This window comes from Temnothorax nylanderi, unplaced genomic scaffold (assembly GCF_030848795.1).
Source record: "Temnothorax nylanderi isolate EJ_2023f unplaced genomic scaffold, tnyl_v1.0 TNYL_tig0439_pilon, whole genome shotgun sequence".
Taxonomy (NCBI): domain Eukaryota; kingdom Metazoa; phylum Arthropoda; class Insecta; order Hymenoptera; family Formicidae; genus Temnothorax; species Temnothorax nylanderi.
Window position 1 is genome coordinate 51,923 of NW_027249501.1, and position 18,871 is coordinate 70,793.

General features: G+C 38.8%; 4 protein-coding genes and 1 long non-coding RNA gene across 10 annotated transcripts; 3 read left to right on the top strand and 2 right to left on the bottom strand.

Moving 5' to 3' along the window:
• Nucleotides 1-667: 667 nt before the first annotated feature.
• On the top strand, nucleotides 668-3,929 carry LOC139782768 (ATP-binding cassette sub-family B member 10, mitochondrial). The gene is made up of 4 exons (XM_071721817.1): nucleotides 668-1,405; nucleotides 1,480-2,172; nucleotides 2,258-3,366; nucleotides 3,456-3,929. The coding sequence occupies exons 2-4, from the start codon at nucleotides 1,578-1,580 to the stop codon at nucleotides 3,714-3,716; spliced, it is 1,965 nt and encodes a 654-aa protein (XP_071577918.1). The 5' UTR covers nucleotides 668-1,405; nucleotides 1,480-1,577; the 3' UTR covers nucleotides 3,717-3,929.
• Nucleotides 3,930-4,149: 220 nt separating this feature from the next.
• LOC139782767 (uncharacterized) lies at nucleotides 4,150-8,300 on the bottom strand. 2 transcript variants are annotated; one of them, XM_071721816.1, is made up of 2 exons: nucleotides 6,694-8,300; nucleotides 4,150-6,603 (listed from the first exon to the last, which is right to left on the bottom strand). In XM_071721816.1, the coding sequence occupies exons 1-2, from the start codon at nucleotides 8,092-8,094 to the stop codon at nucleotides 5,719-5,721; spliced, it is 2,286 nt and encodes a 761-aa protein (XP_071577917.1). In that variant the 5' UTR covers nucleotides 8,095-8,300; the 3' UTR covers nucleotides 4,150-5,718. The 2 variants fall into 2 exon arrangements, with proteins under 2 accessions (XP_071577917.1, XP_071577915.1); XM_071721814.1 differs by having other exon boundaries at nucleotides 4,150-8,299.
• A 299-nt stretch (nucleotides 8,301-8,599) lies between these two features.
• On the top strand, nucleotides 8,600-11,054 carry LOC139782769 (uncharacterized). Of its 3 annotated transcripts, none has more exons than XM_071721818.1 (4): nucleotides 8,600-8,842; nucleotides 9,277-9,447; nucleotides 9,513-9,665; nucleotides 9,986-11,054. In XM_071721818.1, the coding sequence occupies exons 2-4, from the start codon at nucleotides 9,289-9,291 to the stop codon at nucleotides 10,667-10,669; spliced, it is 996 nt and encodes a 331-aa protein (XP_071577919.1). In that variant the 5' UTR covers nucleotides 8,600-8,842; nucleotides 9,277-9,288; the 3' UTR covers nucleotides 10,670-11,054. The 3 variants fall into 3 exon arrangements, with proteins under 3 accessions (XP_071577919.1, XP_071577920.1, XP_071577921.1); XM_071721819.1 differs by having other exon boundaries at nucleotides 8,823-8,899; XM_071721820.1 differs by lacking the exon at nucleotides 8,600-8,842 and adding an exon at nucleotides 8,948-9,094.
• Nucleotides 11,055-12,761: 1,707 nt separating this feature from the next.
• Nucleotides 12,762-15,648, bottom strand: LOC139782770 (calcineurin subunit B type 2). 3 transcript variants are annotated; one of them, XM_071721823.1, is made up of 6 exons: nucleotides 15,493-15,648; nucleotides 15,267-15,306; nucleotides 14,321-14,532; nucleotides 14,039-14,248; nucleotides 13,875-13,964; nucleotides 12,762-13,746 (listed from the first exon to the last, which is right to left on the bottom strand). In XM_071721823.1, exons 1-5 carry the CDS (start codon nucleotides 15,493-15,495, stop codon nucleotides 13,917-13,919), a joined length of 513 nt encoding a protein of 170 aa, XP_071577924.1. In that variant the 5' UTR covers nucleotides 15,496-15,648; the 3' UTR covers nucleotides 12,762-13,746; nucleotides 13,875-13,916. The 3 variants fall into 3 exon arrangements, with proteins under 3 accessions (XP_071577924.1, XP_071577923.1, XP_071577922.1); XM_071721822.1 differs by having other exon boundaries at nucleotides 12,762-13,763; XM_071721821.1 differs by having other exon boundaries at nucleotides 12,762-13,964.
• On the top strand, nucleotides 14,462-14,745 carry LOC139782771 (uncharacterized). Its single transcript, XR_011720988.1, has 2 exons — nucleotides 14,462-14,582; nucleotides 14,652-14,745. It is a non-coding gene; the product is annotated as an uncharacterized lncRNA (long non-coding RNA).
• Nucleotides 15,649-18,871: the final 3,223 nt, after the last annotated feature.

The window sequence follows — 18,871 nt, forward strand, 5'->3', positions numbered from 1 at the left end:
CTTTTTACGATTATTTTTATAAAAAAGTATATTAAAATCCTTCTCTTTTTTATAAAGATGTATGGACGAAAAACTAAACTAAAACTGTGTTTGCGTTTTTTAATCGCATTCTGCGGTTAAGCTGTGATGCATATGTATAATATATGGACGCTCAGGAAGTAGAGTGACGTCAAATGACATATTAATAACGTTTTAATGATATCTCTAACGTCAATAATACACGTCAAAGCGTCATCCTGCTATTGGAGCATTCCACATCAAATCGGGTAGGTAGCAAAATATAAATAACTGTACAGGTATAATATATTTATTTTTATTCTTTCTGAATTTTTTATTTGTTATATACGTAATATTAAGATATGTATTTGTGTCAAGTTTTAATATTATAATCACAAAGTGTTTTTTGAAATATGAAATTTTTAAACTTATGAAAGAGAAACACCGCCAAAGAAATGTTTGTACAATGAGATACAATAAAATACAAACCATGAAACTTCTTAAATAGTATTTAAGATAGTTTGTAAGATAAAATAATATACATATATATGTGTAAGAAAATTATAGAAATTCTTATTGTTTTACGTACCTTTTTTGAATTTCATGTTTTCCTTTTTTTATTATTATATAGTCAATTTTTTTGCGAATTCTATTTATTATATAGAGATAAAATTTGTGCCAAAAATATGAAATACTTGGAAAAAGTATTAATAAGCTGAAAATCTATATTCAATGCAACAAGAAATTAATTACGTTGAAGATTATTATTGTAAATAGAACGAATACTAATAACAGAGATAGAAAAATACAAATTTTAATATTGTACTCCCATTAAGTTATATTTATATGTATACATTCGTGGGTAGGTAGAGCCGGTTAAACTGAGTAGGAGAAAAGTTTTCTACCTTTTTGCAATTTTCACAATAATTAATAAGAATTAATTAATTAATAGAGACGTGCGAATGAGAGCGCATCCGTGCAATTCAGCGGCAAATGATGCCATTTTTGGCATCAGAAATGATGGCAAAGTGAGCACGCTACTGAATATATAGAAAGTATGTGATTGGTGTATATTCTTAAAACCAACGAATCAGATTCGACCGTCGTTCGAATTCGATGTCTTGCTTACTTCGCTCAATAAATTAATAATAATTAAGAAATCATGGCAATGTACTAGTACATAGTAATTAAAAAATATGCGAAAATTTTCTTTATAATTTTGACGATTCGTTCTCTCGTGACAATAAAAAAGAAGACTCGAAGAGAGCTCGTGTCTCGAACATGATTCCACGATGAATTTCTCGTGCTTGATCAGCACATACGAGGTGCGTGCAATTAGGAATTATTGCGATCTAATCAACCAACAGAATAATCAGGAGAACTTGGACAATTTCCCGCAAAGCTGATCGTACGTATCCGATCGTACATACGCGTAGTCACGATGTTCCAATGAAATCCTGAATGACACTGTTTTGTGTTTAGGTTAACCCGACTCGAAGGCCGACCCCTGCAAGATTGTCCATTCACCATTCATTAAATTCTCGCATGTCGCACATCGTGATAATCGGGTCGCGTATAACATGACGATTCTCTGGAAATTGTTGACTAATTCTGGTATCTTACGAAAACCGGGATGCTGCGGGGTCGACATGTCGCAGAAGTACCTGTTTGGCTTGTACCTGACGAGGCAGGCCGTCAGATTCTCGAGGAAGGGCCGCGTGTTCATCGGGCTGAGACACTATACGACCAACGCTATCCGGTCCGACGCATCTACGCCCGTGGTACATGCGGTTAAGGCGAAGAGACGCTCGGAATTGAAGACTTTACTTTTGCTGGCTGCCCCTGAGAAGTGGACTCTATTGAAGGCCGTCGCCTTGTTGCTCGTGTCGTCCAGCGTAACAATGGCCGTCCCGTTCTGCTTTGGCAAAGTGATAGACGTTGTCAATACCGTGGAAAGAACGAACATGAAAGAAAACCTTAATCGGCTAACGCTTGCTCTCTTTGTGGTATTTCTCATAGGCGGTGTGAGCAACTTTGGCAGAGTTTATCTAATGTCGACGGCGGGGCACAGAATCACGCAGTCTCTTAGGAAACAGGCGTACGCCGCTATCCTTCAACAGGAAACAGCAATGTTTGACAGAGAAAGTACGGGAGAACTAGTCGGGAGATTGAGCGGTACGTTTCATGCTTTTAATCAGATATAACGTATCATTAAGGCATCAAAATCTATCATTTTGTTTCATTATCCTTTTTTTTCCAGGAGATACACAACTTATTAGCTCCGCTGTCACGTCCAATGTATCGGATGGTTTGCGCTCTGCTATTATGGCCATTACAGGAGTGTCCATGATGTTTTATGTATCGCCGTCGCTAGCTTTACTCGGCTTAGCTATAGTACCGCCTGTCGCGGTCGTTGCTGTCTTTTGGGGACGTATCTTGAAAAGAATCTCCAAGGATCTGCAAAGTAGTTTTGCAGTGGTCAATACGACGGCGGAGGAAAGAATTAGCAATATAAGAACTGTTAAGGCGTTCGGGCAAGAAAAACGCGAGATCGACAGATACAGCGCTAAACTACAAGACGTTCTCAAACTGTGTTACAAAGAGAGTCTGTATAGAGGAATGTTCTTCGGTATGACCGGTCTTTCCGGGAACGCTATTGCTCTTTCAGTCCTTTATAATGGAGTATTCATGGTATCGAACTCCGACATAACAATTGGAAGCTTAAGCGCCTTTCTGTTGTACGCCGGTTACGTGGGCATATCTCTGAACGGATTGTCCAGGACGTATAGTGAGTTAAATAAGGCTCTAGGCGCAAATGTTCGTCTGTTCGAGTTAATCGATCGACAGCCGCTTATTCCCATTGAGGGCGGGCAAATTTTAGGGAAAGAATTATCGGGCAACGTGACGTTCCGAGATGTTTCCTTCGCGTATCCAACGCGAGAGAAGATGCCTGTGTTGAAAGGTTTTAATTTAAACATAGAGAAATGTTGTGTGACGGCAATCGTTGGTTCCTCAGGTTCCGGTAAATCTACCGTGGCGTCACTTTTATTGAGATTGTACGACCCTACCGAAGGGTCAATACTCTTGGACAACCACGATCTCCGTCTACTCGATCCCATGTGGGTAAAGTCCCAAATTAGTATTGTATCCCAAGAGCCAATTCTCTTTAGCGGCTCGATAAGGGACAACATATTATACGGAATGGAATCTGCGACGGACGTCGATGTGGAAGAGGCCGCGAGACAAGCGCATGTGTTGCAGTTTGCAGAAAAAATGACTGACGGATTGGATACAATGGTCGGAGAAAGGGGCTTTGCCCTTAGTGGCGGACAACGTCAAAGAGTCGCCATTGCCAGGGCACTAATAAAGGTAAATCGTTGCTTAAATCGTGGTTATTAAAGTAACAACTCTTCTCACAGGGTACGAAGTAATATGTTCTTTCGTTTTTTTTTCTCTAGAAACCAAAAATCTTGATACTGGACGAAGCGACTAGTGCCTTAGACGCAGAAAGCGAATCTTTCGTTCAAGAAGCTTTAGAACGTGCTATCCGCGGAAGGACGGTGATAACGATTGCTCACAGGCTTAGTACAATAAAGAACGCAGATAAAATCGTGGTGCTCGATGGAGGTCAAGTAGCGGAAACCGGCACTTACACCGAGTTAATGAACGTGGAGCATGGCCTTTTCAAAAAATTAGTGAAACATCAAACGTTCGCATAGGTATACGGAAATCGCTGAATAGTAATCATTCACTGATACGTCATGACGTTCTTCTTATGATTTATCAATGTATTATATGTATATACTACATATATGTATTTATCATCTTTTGAATATCTGAAATTAAAAAGTTCTGTACAATATTAGCGTATTTTTCGGAGGGAATGTATAGACATCTGATTGGAATAAAAAAAATAGAAGAGTCTAATATTATATCTAGTGCTATATGTTTATTGCTGAATGTTGTAGAAAGATATGTAACATATCATTCGCGAAAATAGTTGCACAGACGGCGAGGTATAATTATTACAATTGCGGCGGCAATACAACACCCTCTGATCGCACATTCTTGTGTTACTATCTCCTTTAAAATATTAAAATTATTTTTAATAAGGTCAGGTACATACACACTACGAATAAAAGATAGAAAAAATTGACAATTTCATTTTTATATTTTTTTATAAAATAATGTACAGCTATTTTTTTTTAGATATCCACATTCGTATATTATGTGTTATTAATCTATATCAATTCTTAAATTAATATCCCATTCCTACAATATTCTAATAACGTTTCAAAAAAGTAGAACCGCATCGAATCTGCTTGTGAACATTTTGTGCAAATACATGTAACTGTAAGCGATTCGATATAATGCTAACGGATCCTAATTTGTGAATCGATTTTAATAAGGTCAGTTTTATCAGTTTACAATGGGCCACTTTAAGGTTTTCGTTCAGATTTACTGTGTATAATCATATAGCTCGACTTTAAACACGCATTCCTTATTTGTCGGAACATAGGAAACGGAAGGAACCAGAATGCTAATATCTGATCACACAGAGCTGGTTATAAGCTCACAGAACATAGCTCGCTTCATCTATTAGAGAGTCTTTTTCTCTTTTATATGTAGCAAACACTTGTACAAAAAAAAAATACTTGTCTACTAATTATAGCAGAAATCATGAAATGAACTTTGAAGATACTGATTACGACAACGATTATATACGATACATTCGAAATAATTGATCTCGAATTAGTTCTTAGCAGTTTTAGTAGACAGCTCGAAACAACATTGTTCTGGTGTCTCCGAATACTGCTATATACTATAAAAAGTTTTGTAAGGAACGAATCTGTGATTAATTTTAAACATAGTCTCGGAATTAACTGGTTCCTTTGGCATTACATATTTCCAGATTTGATCGGAACTTAGTATAAGGCTGTGATTACGAACGAAGCTTGCTTTCATTCATCTCAATTGTAAAATGTAGCGCGAATCTGCACCGTACTCATACATCATTATTTAAAAATTTATTTCATTAGGTATATATACTTGTCCAATATGCAATGTACACAATAGTTATAGGCACAACCTTATTCTAAGCAGATATCTGTGGTATTTGTATAAATCCGTATTGAAATGTTTACCAAATCTGATTTCTATACAATCGGTTTCACAGTATTACAATCTTTTTAGGAGTAGGCAGTGTTCTTTTCCCTCCCAGAGTTATAGAAAATTCATTTCGATAGATCTCTTTATATAAGTAAATATCAGAGCTTATTCAGTCTAACGATAAATCCAAAATAAATAAAGCAGCAATTAATATTTAAGTTAGGATGTCAAGAATTTCATTGAGCATTATCTAACGTTTGCTCACAATTTCACTCTCCTGATTCGTAATTACCGATTATAGAAATTATGTGTATATGTATATATATACCGCGTCACAAGCATCTTATTTATGCGTATGGGCTCATGCACAATGAGAGGAATAAGGAACAAGGAATTAAACATAGAGAGAATTCATGGTCGCATCTTTTTTCAAGACCGTGTCTTCAAGACTATGAATTCTCTGTTTAATTCCTTGTTCCTTATTCCTCTCATTGTGCATGAGCCCTAAAGATATTCACGTGTTGGTTCGTATTCCGACATCTATCTTAAGAATAGATATCAAACGTTAAACAAAGGGAAGGAGAGACATGCGACCAATTAGATAAGTCAAGATTAACTTTTCGACAACTCCTCCATTGTTTCCTGCTCCATAGGTTCATCCTGTTGAAACGTCGGTAATGGTTCCTCGTCGTCGACTTCCATTAATTCCATCGGTTCCCTTCTACAGGCTATACTCTCTATTACAGAAGATTGGTTCCCTTTTATCGTGATGCACGCCGTCGCTTTATTGCCTTGTAAATTTGCTAAACTGTCGTCTTGAACAATTGTTAATTTATCGTCCTTTGGAGATCGACAACTGACATCATCAGGGCTCTCCGTCGTTTCGACAGCGGATGAGATGGGATCGAGTTTTTCAATTACAGATGCTGCTTCTTTAGGTTTTTCTATGACGCTCACTGGATCTGACGCTATTATAGGCTCGACAAGAGCCATCTTGTCGGTGGAAATTTCCATAATGTTCAAGTTATCGTCGTTGAATTCGGGCTCCTGCACTTCTTGTCCGTTAGTGTTGCTGTTGGAAGATGCTACCGTAGGAAAGGCTTCTAGAACTTTACCCACCGCTTCCACGGTCTCCGCTTTTTGGCTCGTAGTAGGTTGATCGCGTGCGAAACACTCTGTGGAAGAAATTGTCGCGGATGCCTCTTTAGAGGGTATCTCGGATTTCTCCGTTTTGTATAACGCTTCGCTGCTGGATACAATGACCGCGCTCACGCATTCGTCGGGTGTAACCGCGCTATTTTTCTCCATGGGCTGCGATTCGACGAATGCCGTCGCGTTTGCGTCGTGGCCGCTCGTGGAACGCAAGCTTTCCTCATCCATGTCCTCGAGGATCGACGCTCCTCCCTCTTCATCCCCTTCCGGTTTGTCGGGAGCTCTTTCCTCGACGACACTTTCGGCGTTATCCGCCAAAGCGTCGGATCTCATCTCGACGTCCGTCTGTAATAAATTTTCCGTTAATCTACTTTCACCGTGAGGCATCTCGTTGAGATCCACACGCTCGGGACTCGATTTGGTCAAGGTCGCCACCTCGTTCTTCACGGGACGCCCAATTTCCTCCTCCGCGCTGCGGTCCAACGTCGACGGCTCCGTCGTCTTCTCGTCAGGCTTGTCCGTACACTTGTCGTCGCTGGAATCGAAGCGTTTCGCTTGGAAAGCGGCTTGCAGCTTCCGCGTGGTATCCGTCGTCAACGGTATCACCGTCGCCACCACGGTAACCGTCGTCGTCGTCGCCGCCGCCGCCGCCGCCGCCGCCGCCGCCGCCGCCACTGTCGGTGTCGGTGTCGATGTCGTCGATGTTGCCGTCGTTGTCGTCGTTGTAGTCGTTGTCGCCGTAGCGGCCGTCGCCGCCGTCGTCGTAGTCGTCGCCGTGGACATTGCGGTACTCGCTGCCGCCGTCGCCTCAATCTCCTCGCTCTCCATGTCTAAATTGGGTTGAGAACTGGTGTCCTCGTTCATGATCGCCACCGCGATGTCGGCGCCTGGGACCGCCGGGTCGTCGGAGATCGTCCCGACAGCTGGTAGACTCTGCACAACCGGAACGGCGGTCGCCACGGCCTCCGGCACCGGTCCGTGTGGCTGCAAATTTAAATTCGATATGGTAGAAAAGTCCGAGACGGCGGTGATGTAATTGGACGCCGAGATATCCGTTCTGGAGGCGGCCTGCTCGAACTTGTCTCGCACGGCCTCGTCCGCGAACAGATTCTTGGCCAGCGCGGAGTCGCCGGGCGGTATGACACCGCTGTGCAAGAGCGGCGGCTCATTGTCGACGGTGTGCACGCTGATCGTCACGGTGGAGCTGCAGTCCTTCTCCCAGTACTCCATCTCGACGTCCTGCGTGGTCGGCTGCGCCGGTTGCGCCGCCGGCTGCGTCGTCTGCGAGGAAGGTTGCAGTGGCGGCTGCTGTTGCTGCTGCGATGGTGGCAGCGGTTGCTGCTGCGTAACGGAGGCAGCGTCTTCCTCGACGGATCCGTTGACCATACCGTCGCCGGTCTCGCCACGTCTGGTTATCGGGCCGGGCTCGCGCGTCGACACCACCAGGATGTTCTTCTCGATGGCGCGCATGAACTTATCCACGCGATTATACTCCTTGCGCGGCGCCGTAAGCAGCTCGCATATCCGCTGGACGGTGAACGGCGCGTTCGCGAACGACTCGAGCCTCTCGAGCAGGTTACTCTTCATGGTGTCGTAATTGAAGTGGTCGACGTTGGGACAGGGCGTGATCTCCAGTGTGGTGCAGCTCTCGTAGAAATCGGTCATCACGCGGGTGAGCTTCTCCCGCACGAGGGTCTTGATCAGCGGCCACTGGTAAACAGGATCGCCGGTCTTTGCGACCCAGCACAGATAATCCTCGAGCTCCTGCGGGATCACCGACGGCCGCATTTTCTGGAACTCGTCGAGCGCCTGCAACACCTCCTCCAGATTTTCCATTCTCCGCCGCCGCCGACAACCACCACCGACGAGCCTTCTGCGTTTTCTCCCAATTATCCCGATTGTTTTGTCAACGTGACGCGCCGCGTAAAATCCACGAAATCTCAAGGGGGAACGTTCCACGCGAGGGAAACAACCAAAAACGTAAACTAGCAAACACACCACACACCGGCCACAAAACAGCAACAATGAGAACGGCGGCAGGAGGGAGAACGGCAGGCCTGCCAATCGGCGCGCGTTGCAAATCCTCAAACGGCAGCCGCGAATTGTTCGGGTTTAGAGTCCCTAGAAGTAAAAGCCTGTCGATAGACCTGTCGACCAATTTTTATTGGCTGATACGCAATGGCGGCACCAATCAGTGATGACAGTGATAAAAATGAAAAGCAGTAATCAGTATAAAGTGCTATGAAGTGTGCATATACTGCTATAAAGGTGTTCAACGTTATTAAGGGGATCCTGCAGTGACAGACGAACTTCCTCGATGTCGATAATGTCAACCTTTCTAATTTTGTTTTCCCTATAAGTATCTGTCTTTGTCTAACGAAATGACATCTGTCCTTGTTTGATTGCTCGCCATCTCTTGCAAGATTCGACAACTACTGTTGCTGCTCTTCTTGTCAGTCTGCATCCGTATTTGCAGTACTAAAATAAAATTCACATTTTTCTTTTATTGTACGCATTGAATCTTACTTCTACTTGCACGATATTATTCCTACATGTTTTCCTAAGGCTAGGAGACAAACATTATGTATGTATAAACTGCAGAATTTTTGTTTTAACCAAATATTGTCGTCAGGTGACAGCTGTATGTGCCCAAATAAGTAACATTTTTAATTTTTTGGTGTTTTTTATATAAAATCGCGTGTTCTAGCCTAGATTTTTGTGCGTACTTTAATTCTGTAAAAGATTTTTGCAATTCTATAAAGCCAATTAAAAGATTTATGTGAAAACGATAATGTCGGTAAATCATACGGCTGCAGGATCCCCTTAATTAAAGAAAGTAATAAATTGACAGATTTTATAGTATATTAGTAGACTTATATAAATTATGAAACTGTCAGATATTGTACAATTCTTTAAAAGAATCAAACATATAATTTATTAATTCTCTAACCTCAATAATGTTAACGACATCTATAAAATTAAGTATTTTATATTTTTGAATATATAATTTATTTACAGGTCACAGACAAGATGCCTTCTTGTTGCGTATTGAAGTGCAGTAATTCTTCCAAAAAAAAATATTCTATGCATTGCATTCCAACAGATGTAAAGAGAAGAAACATATGGGTGAATAATATTGGTAGGTCCGACTTGGATCCTTCAAAGTTCAGCAAGTATTATGTATGCGAGGTAAGCTTTATTTATCTTTATTTGCAACATTTATAATCGGTATTAATATTATTTATATGTAACAGGTACACTTTGCACCAGAAATGTGGGAACGACAACGGGTTGATGGAAAGAAAAAATTGAAAAGTTGTGCAATTCCGACGATTTGTTTGCGGGAAAAAAGTACAAACATTGCTCATGAAATATTGCTCATGAAAAGAGATCCACTTTCTTCAAATGTAAGTTTTTACTGTAGTTTGCAATAAAATGTATGTGTGTGCTTTTAAGAATTTACATGCCACAAATTTATAATTAACTAGCACCACAGACGCGCGCTTCGCGCGCGCTATTTAGCTTTAACATTATGCTATTACTATTACACTATTAATTTCTTGATACACACAACTGTCAAAATATACGATGACAGCTGCAAATGAAGTAAGCGCAGCGAGAAAACCAATCAGCATCGCGGAAAAGCGGCAACAATAAATTCGACTATCGACTTAACATGCCTTTTTTTAGAAAGGATAATACTGTTGGTTATATATCCACATTCTAGATTGACGTCAAAACTGAACCAGCATACAAATCAGATAATGATTTTTTGGACAATGTGTTAGCAAGAGGTATAGAAAAAATAGACTCAACAACAGTTAATATCGCTGAATCATTTACTGAATTGACAAGAAACATCCACAATGAAGAAAAAGAAAATTCAGTTTTAATAGTGTCAACACCTGTTTCACAAGCAGCTATACCTGTGCCATTAAACATGGTTGACGTTAAGAAAGTTGTAGAAGAGCCTGATGGAAAAATTCAGAAAGCTATGTTAGAAGCTAAGCAGGCAAAATTAGAAGCAAAACAAGCCAAATTAAAGCTTCAACAAGCAAGCAAGATAATTGACAAATTAAATAAATCAAATATAAGGCTGATGAAACGCGTTAAACAACTGATGTATGAAAAAACGAAATTAATAAAAGAAATGTGTTGTTTGAAACACAGCCAGAACTTCGGAAAAATACTTAATGACGATCAAATTAAAACTCTCTGTAGGCCATCTGTACGAGGTGACAGATGGTCTAATGATACCATCCAAAAAGCTTTTAAGTTGAGATCATCTTGTGGCAGTAGCGGTTATAAAGAGATATTGAATCAGGGAATTCCTTTACCCTCAGAACGAACGCTTAGGAGAAGAATAAAATTAAATACGAATGAAGAAGAAAAAAAAGATGAGATGAGATGAATATTACCGGATGAGAACAGATCAAAGTACAATGACACATCGATCTCGATTCTTCCTGATAGATGTGGTAAACAATGATTTGAAATATATCCAACTGTACACCCTTTTATAACGATTTATTTCGAACTAAATTTAGTCGATCAAATCCAAAGAAGATGTCTATCCTTATCTATCTATAAGATTTAGACATGCGTATATGCCTCTCACACGTATAATTCTTGTAGATAGATCAGGGTAGACATTATTTGGACTTAGATCTAGTTCAGGACGAATCATTGTGGATAGATGTATATGTATAGTATCTGCCGAAACCGGGAGGTAATATTGTATTTAGTTATTTTTTAACTTTTAATTAATATAGATGCAATAAAAGAAGCTACTCATACACTAGTTTTCATTCTTCGAGCCATTTGAGGCAATGGTGTTATTCTGAAACCCATCTTAGAAACAATTTCTGTTGGTCCGTACGTTCATAGCGTAACCTGTGATATGGGTCCAGTGAATTTAAGAATGTAGAGAATATTTGGTGGTATTATTTGGTATTATCAGTAACAGAAACTCAAAACTTAGAAATTCTATTGTTCATCCTATAGATAATAATCGAATAATAGACTCTTAAAAGTCACAGGGTGTCCGGGTGAGTACTCCAAAAACACGGTGTCCGCGGTGTTAAAACTAAACGTAGAAACCAGATGGAATAGCACTTCCTCATACTGGAACGTCTTATTGAACAAAAAAATGCCATTAATCTTTATAGCGTTGCACACGGAGGAATTGAAACTTTTGATAACGCAAAATGGGAGCTATCTACGAATATTGTAAAAGTGTTAAAAAGTTTTTGAGACAACTTTAGATATATCTAGCGATGACGCTTGTGTTTCTTTAATTATTCCACTTATTACTATGTTAAATGGTGAACTTCAAACGACAAATAATGAGAAAAATTACGATACAATTTCCAGAATAAAACATAAAAGCTATTAGAATCTTTAAATCAACGGTTTGCTTATGTTAAAAACTCAACACTATTAATAAATGCAACTCTTTTAGATCTCAGATTCAAAATTAATTATCTAATATTCGATAAAATCGAATCTGCGAAAAAAAAATATCTTTTTTATCCAAAGAAGAAAAACCCTTAACATCACTAACACAAGCTCAATCAGTTGTACTTCAAGGTGAGACTACTCATGGTTGTGTGGTACAAACTTCTCAAGACTCAAAAAAGAATCGTGGGAATAGAGCTTATGGAAAGTTCATGAGAAAACTTTTCGAAAAGAAAGACATAAAGTCAGAAGGAAAAATATTTATATACCAGGAAGCTTTACAATCTTTTTTAAAAGAGCCTAGACTTCACCGAAATGCTTACTGGCATTTCAAGCCCATATCAACAATTGCAGAAGACGGTAAATAAATTTTTATCAGTTCCCACAACTAGCGTAGCAAGCGCACAATTGTTTAGCTCTGCTGGGTAAATTTATGCAAACAGGCGCAGTAATTTGTTGGGCATAAATGCTGAAAAACTTATTTTTATCTTACGATATAAGATTATTTAATTACAATTAGTTTAAGGTTATTGACTGAGTGTAATTAAATTTATAGTACAAAGTATATTTTATTTAAAATTTACTTAATATGAAATGTGTTTATTTTCCAAAGACTTGTTTAAAAAATATTTTCTTATGTTTAGAAATTTTGTCATTATTAAAATAATATGATTGTATATAGCATACTACAGATTGTGATAATATGTGTAATAATTATTTTAATAATTTATCCGCTGGATTTGCCGCTCAAATGCCGCGCATGAGCAAAAAAACTGCACCGTTAATAACACTGCGATATGGACATCGATTTCCATTAATTTTAACTGATTAAACTGCAATACAATAGAAAAAGGGGCAAAAAAAGGAAAATGGCTAGTGTATAAATCTTTTACGCAAAAAAAATATTGAGTAGATAACACAGGTAGAAACAGAATACAGATTATTGTGATATTAGCATATAAATTTGATTAAATGTGACTAAAATGCAGATCACTGAAATGTCTGTACTCTGCACAGGCATCGTAAATGAAACATATGATACATACTTATAGTAGATTAATCTTAATATATTTCACAATTTTAAACTTTAATTAGACATGATAAGACCATGTAACATGTAAGTATACATAGAAACAATTAACAATGATAAAATAAACTTATTTGTATTATAAATATCTTAATGTATCTGGTAATGATAAATTATCTTTCTGACTGATCGCGACGTAATAAATATCTAAATAAATAAATAAATCGTACATTCGAAAATTACAAACTGATACATCCAATGTCAGTTCACAGCTTATACACGCAAGTCTTATACACACAAAGGCTAACCAAATAAACTCGTAACTTAATAATTAATATTCTGTATAACTCAGTAAAATCTGCCTCGCTGTATCTTCCGAATGCACAATTCGTGATTGTTTATTATAAACATAATACACCTTAAGAGTTGGCTTATCTATAATGTTTATAACTTTTTCTAAAACATTAATATATTAATACGTTCAAATATTAATATATTAAGACATTAGTCCAAAAGTATAATATTCTTAAGGACTCGCCGAGACTACCGAATGAAATCTTTAACGATATTAAAACGTCATTAAAGATAATATTAACAATTACTTTTTGAACAATGACGGAAATACGATAGGTTTTATGGCATGGTAATCGTATCAATGATGCAAAATTTGATCTTACTTTCGTGCTTTTCCACCGAGAATTAGTAAAAAGGAACAAAGTGCATCTATGAAATTCTTTTCGACTGGCGCTTGAGAAGACTAACTTTATCGCACATTTTTGAGGAAAATCTTGGCGACCATGCAGCATTAAACTTAAGATGCCAGTTAAAGGTTGTATATTTAAGATCGCGTTGTTGATCCTTATTTTTAATGGAACGCGCAAGATAATTTGATTCGTCCCATAATACCTTTAACGACACCGAAATAGTTGTATCACGTTGATCTAACGTTCGTGTGCCATGCCGTACTAGTCTGGCACACCATGAAAATTTTCCATTTGGATAGACTTGTAATGATCAAAGGCTTAATTAAGAACAATAATCGTGTGAGTTCACTCTAAACGGATCTCTGATAGAACTATCCCATAAATCTGTTGTTAATAGATTATTAATTTATAGATTTCAATCAACATACCACGTTTTGTAAATTAAGAGTTTTTCCACAAACTTTGGTCACTTAAACGTCAACTACCATTTTCTTATGAATATCTGTATTGCCAACCACCTGGAACAATCATAAAAAGTATATAATGCGCTGCGCGTCACACATCAAAAGAGATATGTAAATGTATTACTTACAGAACAAAATTCCTCAAAACTAATCCTGCCATCCTCATCTTTGTCGGCAAACAGTATTGTTTTATCAACAATCTGCTGCAATTGTGTATCTTTCAAGTTATTGCCTACCATCATTTTTAGCACTTGGAAAAGCTCTCCGTTGCTTATATAACCGTCATTATCCATATCATAAATTCTAAATGCAAATCGCAATTTGCTCTCCTTGTCACCCTGAAAGTTAGCATTATGCACAATTGTTTGTGTATAAAAACATAATAATTTACACAGAAAGAGGGAGACTACCTTAACGCTGAACTGAGACACCCCATGGATAAACTCTTTGAAATCTACTTCTCCATTGCCATCTGCATCAAATATGTCGATGACACGCTGTACCAGTGGATTTTGTTGTAACTCAGGTAGGGACATAAATTCGTCGATGCTGAGAGCCCCACTATTATCCAAGTCGAGCTTCCGAAATCTTTTTCCCAATCTTCTGATTTCGTCTACATCAACTAAAGAATAAAATACACTTACATATCATGGAATATCATATCAATGCTAGGTAAATATATTTATGTGTACTTTTCATATACCAACTATTCTCTGCTTTAACAAATTATTTCTGTTACAGATATTAAGCGTTGAGGTTAACGAAACACAGTAATATGATTATTAATGGATATATCGAGCCTTATTTAATAAATAAAGAAATACAGTGTTCAAAATGTGGTGATAAATTAATAATTGATACAAGTAATCGCATATTTCGATGCCAAAAAACACATTATGAAAAAAAAAATCCAGCAAAAAATATGTAAAAAAACAATGTATGTTTGAAACAAGTGCAAAACCAGTCGCTACATAGCGTCGGTAACAGGTTTCATAACCTGATAGTCGTCAACTTTAACAGTTAATATCTCGCTTCGCGGGGCAGAGCGGGACTTTTTTCTGCCAGATTCGTTCGTTTTGTGCAAAAACGCGTCGATTAAGCCTAAATTCAGCGAAATCGGTGAGGAGGGAGCTCTCCTTAAGTATTACCCAATGCTATACAATTTCCAAATTTTTAATCGTTAATACTTGAATTTCTAACAGTATCGTGAATTATGCATATGTAATGTATTTCACTGAGGAATATAGAATATATCTCTAAGGTAGAGTTGCCTATCTTGGTTTACTGTTTGACGAAAACATATCAGGTTACTTCAAAATACTTCAAGTAAAAGCCAAGGTATTTCCGACAACTTACAGTTTGAACAGAGTTCCATAGGCAGCGAACTTTCGTTACCCTGCAAGAGAAACGGTTTTTAGAACATATCTGTTCGCGCAGAGACGAATATCTCGAATAAATCGCTCCGAAAATTATTTTCATGGGGGGAGTCGGGGATTAACGTAAAAATGCGGGATGCGGGATAACATCGCGATCGTGGAAGGAATTGTGCCGATTCGCGTGTCCGCGCGGTGCACTCAATTACCATTTTGCACTAGCTTCGCGAGCTTGTCGAAAAAGTCTTCAGGAACAACAATATTTTCCAACGGGACAGACTCAGTGGAGCTCGAACACAGTCGCCGTAAAGGGGGGCTGTAACGTCGTATCGACGTTTTGGCCGTTTTTCCCTTGCTAGTCAATTATCGTCCGTTGCGAACGGACGTTGCGATTGGCCCAATTTCACAACCGCGGCCGTCGGCCGCGAAGTCAGCGAAGTCGCGCCTCTATGTAGACATCTTGCTCGTGGCAGAACCGCAATCAATGCCGCCGATGCCGCCAAATTCGCCAATGCTGAAAGTGTTTATGGTAGGAAAGGGTCATTCGCGTGAGACGAGAGCAAGACAAGGTAAAAATGAAACTGCAAAGAGTTTTAACTGATTAATCGTTGCATCAAATACACATAAAAAACGTCGGTACAATAAATTAAACATCTACTAAAAAACAAAATAACATCTTCACTTTAAGGGGATGCTAAAGCCGTCTGTAATCCCGACACTTGTTTTAACATCAACTTGCGAAAACATTCGCTTTATATAAAAATTCTACAATGTATTGTTATAAAAAGACTGTGGCATGCCCTGCGGATTACATCCAAAAATACGATACCGTTGTCAGAATTAGGTTTAGACTCTAAACAAAAAAATTTACTGTGAAAAAGCATTATTGCAAACTTACACTTAAAGCAGCTTTCAAGACTGAAAAGCTGCTTTGAAACGGTTTTTCCCAAATTTTAGCCAAATTAATTAACGAATCTCATTAAACTTATGCTCGTTTTAATCAGTAAGATCAGCCGCAACCCGCTACAGAGCCGGATTTTTCATTTTGGCTCTTAAAAAATTTATAATAAATAAAATACGGACTCGCAGCTAAGCAACCCGACAGAGGTCTCCACTCTTAAGGTGCGATTTCACGATGACGCTCGACGCTGGATTCGAGCGTCAAATCTGGTCACGTGATAGATTCAGAGGGACGCGAAATATAACCTAACCACTGGATTGGCTGAAATGAGCGTCGAGTGTCAAAGCTAAACACAGTTTAGCTTTTTGACGCTCGAATCCAGCGTCGAGCGTCATCGTGAAATCGCACCTTTACTCCTGTCAACCCGATTTCACGATGACGCTCGACGCTGGATTCGAGGGTCAAAAAGCTAAACTGTGTTTAGCTTTGACACTCGACGCTCATTTCAGCCAATCCAGTGGTTAGGTTATATTTCGCGTCCCTCTGAGGCTGCGGTCCACTTGACGCTAGAAATGCTTTGGAGCGTTCTTCTTCTCCTTCTTTCTTCATTGAAAGAAAAGAGAAGAGAAATGCTTCGAAGCATTTGTAGCGTCAAGTGGACCGCAGCCTGAATCTATCACGTGACCAGATTTGACGCTCGAATCCAGCGTCGAGCGTCATCGACTGTGTTTACATGACACCGTTAATCGGGTTTTATAACATCGGTAGTTCTTAGGCCGGTCAATCACAGCTATTCCATTCTTCTGAAGAATGATTACGATTGGTCTTCCTGACAACTACCGATGTTATAAAACCCGATTAACGGTGTCATGTAAATACAGTTATCGTGAAATCGCACCTTAAAGCCCCTTGCACAATGCCAGGCAACAGGCAATAGGAACAGGGAATAGAAATCAGAAATCATGTATAAATGCAAAATAAACAGTGACACAGACAATAGACACAGAGTTTCCGTCACGTTGGAAATTCTGTGCCTATTGCCTGTTGCCAACCAATCATAGCATTCGAATTTTTTAGGTTGTAATTAACGATTTTTTGGTTATTTCCTGTTCCTATTGCCTGTTGCCTGGCATTGTGCAAGGGGTTTTAGGGTCGACAGGAGTAATAGCGTTTTTCACTGGCAGAGCTGGTGCGCATTCTGTGCACATTAAAGCCGTCGTACACAAACCAACGTAAAGTGTATGTTTAATATAAACGGGTTAAATCATGAAATCGTCAATATTCTTTATTGCACTATTTGGCAAAATATGTACTGGGTATTTTATCAATCGAAATATTTGCATTTTACTTTAAATATTAGAGATTAAATCAGTGTACAACGGCTTTAATGTGCACTGAGTGCGCACCAGTTCTGCCAGTGAAAAACGCTATAAGAGTGGAGACCTCTGTCGGGTTGGGTTAGCTGTGGTTAGCTGCGAGTCCGTATTTTATTTATTATAAATTTTTAAGAGCAAAAATGCAAAATCGGGTTTTTTAGCGTACTGTATTATTATATAAAGAGTATATATAAAAAAATTCACGAATCTATGTAACTTATTTTATGAGAAATCTTGTTATTACGAATTACGGATTCGTGGGACTTCTTGGGCTTAATGGGGCTGGGGACTAATGGGGAGGACTTAAGTGGGACTGCAGTGACTGCACCCTAAAGCCTTGTGTACACGATACTAGAAATCGGTCCGAGTTTCGGTTTAAGCCAATGAAACTGCTGCTTTTCTGTCAGAGCTGCAAGTTGATTGGCTTAAGCCTTGTGTACACGATACTAGAAATCGGTCCGAGTTTCGGTTTAAGCCAATCAACTTGCAGCTCTTACAGAAAAGCAGCAGTTTTATTGGCTTAAGGGGATCCTGCAGTGACAGGCGAACTTCCCCGATGTCGATAATGTCAACCTTTCTAATTTTGTTTTCCCTATATCTGTCTTTTACTACGTTTACGCGAGCGTTACTTCTGTAGCAACTTATGATAATTCACCCGTTTACTCCCGCGGAGTAAATTATCGTAAGTTACTACAAAATCCCGTTTACGCGAAGGAATTATCGTAAGTTACTACAGAAGTAACGCTCGCGTAAACGTAGTAATAGTCTAACGAAATGACATCTGTCCTTGTTTGATTGCTCGCCATTTCTCGCAAGATTCGGCAACTACTATTGCTGCTCTTCTTGTCATTCTGCATCCGTATTTGCATTACTAAAATAATTTTTCGATGGATCTTTTTTTGTACGCATTGAATCTTACTTCTACTTGCACGATATTATTCCTACATGTTTTCCCAAGGGCAGATGATAAACATTATGTATGTATAAACTGCAGAATTTTTGTTTTTATAAGCAAATATTGTCGTCAGGTGACAGCTGTATGTGCCCAAATAAGTAATATTTTTAATTTTTTGGGGTTTTTGATATAAAATCGCGTTTGTTACCCTAGATTTTTGTGCGGACTTTAATTCTGTAAAAGATTTTTGCAATTCTATAAAGCCAATTAAAAGATCCATCGAAAAACGATAATGTCGGTAAATCATACGGCTGCAGGATCCCTTTAAGCCTTGTGTACACGATACTAGAAATCGGTCCGAGTTTCGGTTTAAGCCAATGAAGCTGCTGCTTTTCTGTAAGAGCTGCAAGTTGATT

What these genes read in the sequence shown, in the direction of transcription:
- LOC139782768 (XM_071721817.1), top strand. Translation starts at nt 1,578, where the DNA reads ATGACGATTCTCTGGAAATTGTTGACTAATTCTGGTATCTTACGAAAA. An exon ending in ACTAGTCGGGAGATTGAGCG is followed by an intron (nt 2,173 to 2,257) that starts GTACGTTTCATG and finishes TTTTTTTTCCAG; the next exon opens with GAGATACACAACTTATTAGC. An exon ending in TTGCCAGGGCACTAATAAAG is followed by an intron (nt 3,367 to 3,455) that starts GTAAATCGTTGC and finishes TTTTTTCTCTAG; the next exon opens with AAACCAAAAATCTTGATACT.
- LOC139782767 (XM_071721814.1), bottom strand. Translation starts at nt 8,094, where the DNA reads ATGGAAAATCTGGAGGAGGTGTTGCAGGCGCTCGACGAGTTCCAGAAA.
- LOC139782769 (XM_071721818.1), top strand. Translation starts at nt 9,289, where the DNA reads ATGCCTTCTTGTTGCGTATTGAAGTGCAGTAATTCTTCCAAAAAAAAA. An exon ending in GCAAGTATTATGTATGCGAG is followed by an intron (nt 9,448 to 9,512) that starts GTAAGCTTTATT and finishes TATATGTAACAG; the next exon opens with GTACACTTTGCACCAGAAAT. An exon ending in GAGATCCACTTTCTTCAAAT is followed by an intron (nt 9,666 to 9,985) that starts GTAAGTTTTTAC and finishes TCCACATTCTAG; the next exon opens with ATTGACGTCAAAACTGAACC.
- LOC139782770 (XM_071721823.1), bottom strand. An exon ending in TATGGAACTCTGTTCAAACT is followed by an intron (nt 14,533 to 15,266) that starts GTAAGTTGTCGG and finishes TTTATTCTTTAG; the next exon opens with TTGATGTAGACGAAATCAGA. An exon ending in TGTCTCAGTTCAGCGTTAAG is followed by an intron (nt 14,249 to 14,320) that starts GTAGTCTCCCTC and finishes GCTAACTTTCAG; the next exon opens with GGTGACAAGGAGAGCAAATT.